Genomic DNA, 9,309 nt, shown 5'->3' on the forward strand with positions numbered 1-9,309 from the left:
TCACAGATTGTTATGGAATTTGACACATTCATGTAGGGTGGGGGCCTCTACCTTATCGCCTAATGTCTTCCGGATCAGATCCGGATACTGCTATAAATAAAACCCAGATTTTCCCATTTACTTATGGAGGCTTTTTCAAAAAGTCACATATATATATATATATATATATATATAAATATGCTTTTATAGATTCTAATGTTACAACAATGAATCACCAGCCATCAGAACATATTTGACATTAACATTGTTTAATGATGCACATACATTTAAAGCAGTATTTAGACATCCAACTTCTGCATCCACTGAGCATAGTTTCTAACCTCCAATTGTTTTAACGTCACAGAATAAAAAAGTTTTTTAAATGCTCCTTGTTCAGTTACTGTTTTTGGTCAGTGGTCATGACGCAATGTTCAGTTCTATGGATCACTGCTGTTCTTTTCCAACACGGTGATGTCGGCCACACCGTGAACATGTGTGAGCTCCTTGCAGTCCAGCGACACCAGACATTTCCTCAGCCCAGGCCGGGTGGGGATGAATTCTTCAGTCAGAGACACGGAAGCGTGGCTGCCAATATCGCTGAGAGTCGGACAGGAAATGACAATACCAATCAAAAAACATTGAAAGTCGTTTGCAGAGACCACAATGCAGAGTATCTTTTCCTGCTTACCCGAAATGAATCATTCGATCAGCGCTGATACCCAGTCCTTCCACGTGGAATATGACGTCTTTCAGCTCCTGTGGTAGCGGATTAGTAAACAAGATCTTCACTGCCATTTTCTCCCCCACCACTGCCTTCCCAAGTGGCTGTGTGAGAAAAGAGCCAAGCAGAAGTCATATCAAGTCTGGATTTCCGTTTTAGTCGTTCGCTTTCTTTTCTTTTCGGGTTACCACAATGATGATGTCTGGAGTTCTGAGCCGGAAGCTGAACTGAGTTGCCAGAACTTGCTGCGTTTCACTGACTCGTCCGGTCAGTGTCAGCATCAGGGAAGCTTGGTCTATCAGTTGATCCCGGTACTCTTCGTACTTGAGTTTCCATTCCAAAGGGTTCACTGTCGACAGGAGTCACAGGCAAATAATACGCGTCTTCACCTTGTTCTTTGATTCTGATTGTTGCGCTGCTGAAATGTGAATCAATGTATTTCTCAAATTGACTGTCATTAATTAATGAGAGCTTTGAGTGCAGGCTTGTTAGCATATTGAATAAAACAAAGATATCCATTCTCACTTCCTCTGTTTCACGTTGATAATATGCAAATATAAGGAAGCTTTGAAATATGTATTATTAAGCTTTATTTTTTCCAGATAGCATTTTTCTGGCAAGAAATTACATAATCCCATTTCAAAATCTTCTTTAAGTAGCATAAAAAGGTTTGTTCCAGTATGTTCAAATTCTACAAATACAATCACAGGTGCATTTTTGTGTGTGTGTGTGTGTGTGTTAAATTGTTGCTTGTTAAAAATGTCTTAATGTGGTGCTAAAATGTCCAAATAAATAAATAAATAAAGCGTGAAGCTCCACTCACCCTTGCGGGGCTTGATGGTCACTTTAGTTTTGTCCTTCCTGACTGTAACCTTATGGACACCAGTGTAGTAGATGACTGCCACCGTGCTGTGCAGGAGCACCTTGCGCTGCTTTGAGCTGCTGTTCTTGAATTTGATGAGGAGACTTACGTCTTGTCCCATTTTAGGATCCTCACCATTCATTGTCACCTCTATAGATACATCCTCTGAAGTGGAAGAGGAAAATTCCCCCGCCTTGGAGCCATAGCTACACGCCGTTTCCACAGAAATGCGTTCTAATTCTGTGCCTGAGAATGACCACAAGTGGTGAATTAATTTAATAAACAGTGCAGCACAACTGTTTTTGACTGGTATCTAGTACGCTGCATGCTTCATCTCTCCCCTGAGTAAGCATTTTAGTGTGTGCAGTTTCTTTGCCATTACCTTCACGGTGTTTGTAAAGGTGTGTGATGTCATTGCGTTCTTCAGAACCAACAGACTTTGTGCTGATGAAATGGCCAACAGTACGCTTCTCAGTCTGGATTTGAGTGAAGGTCCCATCTTTGTTCCTCTGCCAGTAAATTTTGTCACTGTTAACCTGAGGGGGGGGGAATTAGAAATGAGCAGATGGGAACGTCACACATCTTCGGATGAATGCCATGTGGCTCATCATTGGAGCACAGCAGCCAATCTGTCAACACCAGGCGGCATCTGGAGAATCAGTTATTCACTGCCGAAGGTCAAATGTCAGAGGAATTCTAGAAAGTTTTACTCTTGCATCAACTGTGAATTCATGCAACAGAATTGCTGTACAAATCTTGTGAGATTCACACCAAATCTAAAAGCCCAATATTTTTCTCATCCTCCCGAGGACAGATTCATGTATTATTATTATAATACAGTATGTATATGTAAATTATATATATATATATATATATACACACAGACCTCGGCAAACACAAACGTAGTGTCATGTTTCAGGTAGACCTGACCACTGCGGATAGCAGCAAGAGACGCAGGGCCACACCGGTAGGTGCCATGGCTGGTCTCCTGAGGTGTGGCGTCGACAACTTGCCAGCCTCCGTAGCCCGGGGGCAAGTCTGGCCGGGCCATCCAGCAGTCGTTCCACACGTGGAAGTTCCTTAAGCAAAGGGCTGGAATGTTAGGCTTCATTCGTATTTACCTCCGCCAAGTAGGGCATGTTTTTGATCACGTTTGTCTGTCTGTTTGTGAGCAGGATTATGAAAAGAAACTGATGGATGGATCTTGATGGGAAAAAAAATCCGAAGATGGGTCTCGGTCTAATTTAGATTCCATTATATTTTGAATGTGGATACAAAAAAAAAAGGTCCGGATTTCCATTTACTTATAATGGAGGCTTTAAAAAAAAGTCCTATCTTGTAAAATATGCATTCAATTCACTCACTAAAAATCACAGTCATAAAGGGGTCCGATATGAACTATCATGCGAAATGTCTTCTGGATCTGATCCACAATAAGGTCAGGAAAAAAAAAATACATTTTAACATTGAAACTCCATTTACAGATTCAAAAATCTGTTAAAAATACAGCAACTCTGATTCCCTTTTACCTTTCATGGTTGGTTTATAAAAACACCAAGAACAATTTAGAACCATTGAATGATGATCCAGATCACCATGTGGACGGTGTAAATCCAATTAAGCTGGGAATGAGCTGCTTGGCGGAGGTCTGTGCTCTCTGAGTGCTTTTCTAGTTATACGTGTTATGCTGAGGCAGTATTACAGTGTTGGTAACAGGGCATACCAGATAGAATCACTATTGAGGTGATCGATTGGGTCCAGATCCTCATCCAGATAAATATCTGTTGTCAAAGACACGTCTGTGTCGTGAGCTGAGCTGAAGTTGGTCACAGTTCGACTGGGAATGCCAATACATCGTAAAACTGAAAGGAATGAGACTTTCAGTATCAAAATCTCTACAAGCTCAATATGCACACGCCACATCAATGTGTGTAAGCTGACCTGTTGTAAATACACCAGCAAAGACCCAGCACTGGCCATACTGGACCGGGGTGCCATTGCTGCCGTGGAATTCCCTCAAGATCTTCAAACTTCCGCTCCAAAGGGTGGGACTGGTTCCATCTGAATAGTCTCCTGACCAGTTTCCTACTAGAACACCGTAGTCATCCCGAGAATTGATCTGTACGAATGAACAGAGTGCATCTGCTGAACCCCTGCTACGATGGTTGGAGATGCTACTGATGAAGGGTTCCGACTGATTCCTCTGGTCACACTGTACCCAGAACACTATGAAATATTTGATATTTAGGGGTGGGGGGGGGGGTGTCTCACCATCGCCGAGATGACTCGCACCACATTAACAGGGTCTCCCCAACCAGTTGGAAGGTATCCACTCCTTTCCAGGATAAAAACGCAAATAGCAAGAATCCCCTCATCAAACTGAAAACACAGAAAGAGTTAAAACTCAAGAGTTGGCGTCTACTCTATCCACCAAACAGCAGCCGTGTGTAGCCTACTAACCTGACCGTAGTCCCATGTCTGGACACCAATCTGGTGCTCCGAGCCATAGTAGATTTGTCCACTATCACTCAGTACATACTCCTGTCTTTCGTCCTCAGACTCCAAGAACACTGCGTCATCTGATAGAAGAGAGGGACATTTATAAAACAAAAAAAAGGGATATTATGTTCATAAATACTTCTGTTTATTTCATGCTCAATGACGGACGGATGATGAACTTTTTAAAGAAATGATGGTCAACAGTACTTTTGACCTGAACAGCTCATAAAATGTGAGGCAAAGTTCAACCATTGTCAAAGTGTTTTCATGGAGAAACCGAACCAATAAAACGGATTCTGGTACCTTTACACCACGGGTTGAACAACAAGTAGATGTCATTTGAATAGTCATGTGTGGAAATGGTCTGGCTGTTTCCACAATCGGTCTCCACCATCAGCCGATACCGACCAACAATCGCTGTGGCTGGAGAATTCACAGACAGTTTAATTCTGTCTCCATCCTGTCCCACGAGAGCAGCCTCCCAACGCTTATCCTGCAGGGCTTCCACCAATGGGATGATGACATGGCTTCCCTTTGACACTTTTGGCAATGGTCCTGGAAAGGTGAGATGGGACACACATCACCTACATAATGCAGTTCAGATTTTCTTTTTTCTTTTTTTACCCCATTCTTCTTTCTTTTCTTGAAGCCACACCTGCATTGCTACCTTAGGTAGGGTGAGTTAAAATAAACAGAAACCAAGTAGCACAAATCCTCAATGTGCTGCCTCGAACTGATCTAAACATGCACGCCACTCACACACACTCAGAATGTCATGATATCATTAGCTATAAAAGGTTCCAATGCAGTGTCAACATAATGGAGCGTTAGGAACAACACTAAGGAGATGCGTTGTGCTAGTTAGGTTAATTCTTTGGATGGCAGATACATGCATTTTTGTAAATGCTTTTAAATATAATAAAAAGAAAAGAAAAATCATACAGAACACAAATGTCCCCTTTCCCTTTCCACACACTTTCCTTCTCATCCTTTAACAGCAGGTATTGATATCGCCACGATCACATCATCATTAACTTAGTGTTGTTCTGTCTTTTTTGGCCTCTCTGAATCTTCGGAATTTGGAGCCAACCATAAACAACAAAGAACAGAGACGTTTTTAAAATGTGATTAGCTTCACACTGTGGAGTTTGTGACTCAGAATACATTGTTTGGACTGAGGCCAGCGTGCTGTCAGCATGACTGAGGTAGAGAGACGAGGAGAAACAAACATTTCTGTTTGCTGGCTGGTTTTTTAAAAGCGATATTCTCCATGGGAGAGGGGAAAAAAGGAATATTATGTTAATAAATACTTCTGTTTATTTCAAAAATAATTGTCGAAATATATATTTTTCGACATTATTTAATTTCAGGAATATTTGTGTTTTTTAACATCATACTTGATAGATCGATTTTGGTTTTACTTATTTACAGATGCTCTTCTTTAATCCGTGTCCGTTTCTTTGGAATGATGAGCCTTGGGATAATCTTGCGTTCCTATTATAGATTCACAGCCTTTCTGTAAAAGACATTGTAATTATTCCTCTTATACCACACTTATTATCGCACACTGCAGCTCTATAATTGTGGGATCTCTATCCGTGTCCTCTCTGCCTTACATCACACAACACAAGGGGAGAGGGGGCAGAGACTGAGGTAAACATTTGGCAGGCTGAGGCTGAGACAGTTGGTCGTGGCAGCACTGAGGGTGAATTGTCTGTGGAGAGGAATTTTAGTTAGAGGACTTGGCTTCTGTAAAAAAAAATCCCCCACCCCTGCAGCAAGGCAAGCAAAACTGTTTCCATAGTGATAGTTTCCAAAAATACCCCATCTGTCCCTGTGTCTGTAAACATGCAGCATCTCACATACACACGCATGACAATCGATACAATCGACACACACACACACACACACACACAACAAGCCAGGTGAACAGAATATGATATTTAGCAGTAAAGCTAAACTCATTTGTGGGGTTCACACTCTTTTAAATGTAACTGAGGAAATATTCATAATGTCTTTTCAGCACCACAAAATAACAAACTAACTCCTGAAGAGGCTTTTTCATGGCTGGACCACGTTTAAAGTCTTCGTCGAGATGCATAACACAGCGTCTATTAGGACAAACCTGTTTTGAGTTCAAGATGAAGTTTGTCAGTGCTGGGAATAAAAGCTCGAGACAGCGTCATCCACATCTGGAAATTCTGCCCTCTGCGAAAAATAAAGTCGTCGCTCTGGTAGAGATCTGTGTGGTGCTGCGTGCGGTTCTCCCCTGATGGGCTTTTCATGAGGTCTATGGACAGCACCTTCAGGAGTTCTGCAAAAACAAAAGCAAACATGCAAAGTGAAGTCTACCATGTGGCTGATATGTATCTTAATAAATGATAGAATTACAGGACAGTAGTTGTCATGAAGCTCACCAGTCACAGGGATCTCCTCATTTGTGTCTTCCCCCTTTTCTTCTGGCTCAGAGGCCACCAAGGCATCTGCGTCTTCCTTTGGCTCTTCCATTTTCTCCGCCGCATCTTCCTCAAGTTCAAGGGTGGCAGATGCAAACCGACCCACGGAAGATCTGCTTCTGGTTGACCGCATCGCTACAGGAATACTGGGATAAAGACAAACACAAGGAAGAAATTTGGGCCATCGTTAATTGATCTGACAAGAAGCGCCTCCACTTCCATCAAATGTCCATTTGCTTCAGAAAGAGAATTAGAAGTCTGAAAAGCCCATCAGGCCTTGAAATAACTCATCCACAACTTCATGTTTTAATTAGTCTGAGAATAAGCACAAGATATTTCTGAAGCCTTCATGTATTGGCAAATGCATCCTTCAGAAATATGTCAGGGGAAATGAAGATCACAATACAAGCACAACCTTTTTAAATGAAAAAAAGAAAAACACGTAAAGTTTTCCTTGCTTGCTAATTTTTTTCCCACATTTATCTCACATTGTGCATCTGCCTTAAACAAATAAAATCATTTGTTCGGACATTCCTTAACAGCACATTCTTCTACATGCTTGTGTATATATTTTCAATTGTCCATTGTTTGAATGACTGTGTTCCTTATATGCTGGTGATACACTGTAACCCAGCAATGGAGCGGTCACTCTTATGGTGTTATCCAGAAACACATCAACCCCCACTCAGCCGCACAGCACTGAGAGGATGTGTGACTTTGAGGATGACGGCTGACTGGAGCTCATCTCTTCTCGGCTGCACTCCATTCCGTGTGTCCATGTGTCCCTGGCACGCTGTAGCAAGACCACATCTAGAAAATTCTAGAAAGCTGGTCAAAGGAAGGTCTAATGCAGGGGGGGGGCAAACTTTTTGACTCACGGGCCACAATAGGTTCTAAAATTTGACAGAGGGGCCGGACCAAGAACAGATGGATAGAGTGTTTGTGTGAGCGAATATAAATGACACATGAAAGCTATTGCATTAAAGGATTTGGCCTTTTACAGGTAGTATTACAGGGAAAAGGTCAAATGAATGAGGTTTAATTATAATACAATTATATTTAATGATATAATCTGGACAAGTTCGGCGGGCCGGATTAAAAAGACCAACGGGCCGCATATGGCCCCCGGGCCTGGGTTTGCCCATGTCTGGTCTAATGCCACTTTGCTCAAAAAGGTTCCTTGAGGTGGGAGGTGAAGCAGCCAATATTCTTCCGCCACATTCATGACACTGCCTTGGGTCAAGGCATTTATAACCACAAAGAGGAACACAGGGGCCTCCACTCATGTCTTGCAAAAAGCATCCACTGGACTCGATTTAAAAAAGCACATCAAATGTTTATACATTTGATTGATTGACTGATCCTTGAGCTAAGTGATCACTTGCCCCCCATTCTTATTAGTACGGAAACACAGCAATATTACATATCATACAATTGTATGCAAATACAGGAAGTGGATCATCGAAAACAACAACAGAATCATTCATGCAAAGAGTAGCATTCAGTGAACTCGGCCTGGTTAACAACACAGAGTGACAAATCAAGAGCCATATATGCAGACTCAGCTGCAAATGAAACCATTGACTTAAACTCACTCAGTATGGTGAAGGTCGAAATGTTCCGTTCCCCGTCTTTGTTCTCCGCAGACAAACAATGAGTTAAGTTCCGGTGTTAAATTCGAGACGGTGAGGACACGCCTTCTTCCTGCTCAGACACTTCCCCTAAATCTTCAACCACAATCACTTGAATCCATGCAAATTCATTGAATGCCACATGTTTCATGTTCCCGATTATTCTTTCACGACTGTAATTCATTGTCGACAAGAAATATATTTTTGAGTGAACCCCACCGAAGTCATCTCTATGCGCGCGTCAAAAAACCAGTCTGGCATGCTGTAAGTCCAACACAGCACAGGAGGAAGAGGAGGTTCCAGGTGAGAATAAGAGGAGCCGCCCCCTGGAGCTCCAAATTATTGTTTATGTGTGTTTTTCTTTGTGCGACATGTCAAAATGTCTATACGCTTCACACGGACAGGCTTCGCTCCCACTGCATGGGCGGCTCCACACCTTGCTGAGAGAACGCTTTGACAGTGGCGCCGGCCTACCTTTGTTGCAACATGAGTTAGACGTGGTACATGTCAAAACTCATCCTCACTGACCGGTTGAGTTGGTTTTCAACAGGGCGATCAAAGGCAAGTCCCAGGAGCAGCAACGCTTTAGTGATTCTATTGGAAAAACTCAACCTCAAAGGGTAGGAGTTACGCTTTCAGTGAAACACCGTTGCTGGTTCATAATGTGAGAAGAATGACGCGTGTTCATGGCTCCCTCAGGATGAAGCCCACAACTTTGGTGAGCCCAACTTTTGCTCTTGTGCCACCAACAGATTGACGTTCGTTGTTTTGAGCGAAGTGTTTCAACAGCGAGAGGCTGGAATGAAATTCATTCAAATCTGTTCCTCACACAGCGATCGCTACTTTTCTCCCCCGACTCGTCATCGAGCACCATCTGATGAGAGTTCGGCTTTGTCCAAAGATTTAGTTTGGAGTGAAACACCTGATGAACTAACAGTCCATCAGCCTCGGCTGTGGGAGTGGGAGTGGGACTACTGTCGTTGGGTGCAAGTGAGCAAGAACTCACATGATGAACGCAGGCGCTTGCTAAACAGCATCGTGGCAGCGCTGCCACTAACAAAGGCTGCAAACCCTGGGCCTGCAGTAACATGTCATACAATCATGCTGCTCTGTGGTGAACCTCATCCTTGCTTGACAAGATGTTCGAGGATACTGTCACCT

At 42.7% G+C, this 9,309-nt stretch overlaps 1 protein-coding gene across 1 annotated transcript; it reads right to left on the reverse strand.

The window, feature by feature from the left end:
• Window positions 1-237: 237 nt before the first annotated feature.
• Window positions 238-8,154, reverse strand: LOC137899221 (protein-glutamine gamma-glutamyltransferase K-like). Its single transcript, XM_068743241.1, has 14 exons — window positions 8,113-8,154; window positions 6,479-6,663; window positions 6,187-6,375; window positions 4,365-4,616; window positions 4,023-4,141; window positions 3,834-3,941; window positions 3,504-3,681; window positions 3,286-3,424; window positions 2,449-2,641; window positions 1,945-2,098; window positions 1,524-1,808; window positions 889-1,049; window positions 668-804; window positions 238-576 (listed from the first exon to the last, which is right to left on the reverse strand). The coding sequence occupies exons 2-14, from the start codon at window positions 6,648-6,650 to the stop codon at window positions 417-419; spliced, it is 2,247 nt and encodes a 748-aa protein (XP_068599342.1). The 5' UTR covers window positions 6,651-6,663; window positions 8,113-8,154; the 3' UTR covers window positions 238-416.
• Between the last annotated feature and the right edge of the window lie 1,155 nt (window positions 8,155-9,309).

The sequence above is a fragment of the Brachionichthys hirsutus genome, chromosome 9, assembly GCF_040956055.1.
Source record: "Brachionichthys hirsutus isolate HB-005 chromosome 9, CSIRO-AGI_Bhir_v1, whole genome shotgun sequence".
Lineage (NCBI taxonomy): Eukaryota > Metazoa > Chordata > Actinopteri > Lophiiformes > Brachionichthyidae > Brachionichthys > Brachionichthys hirsutus.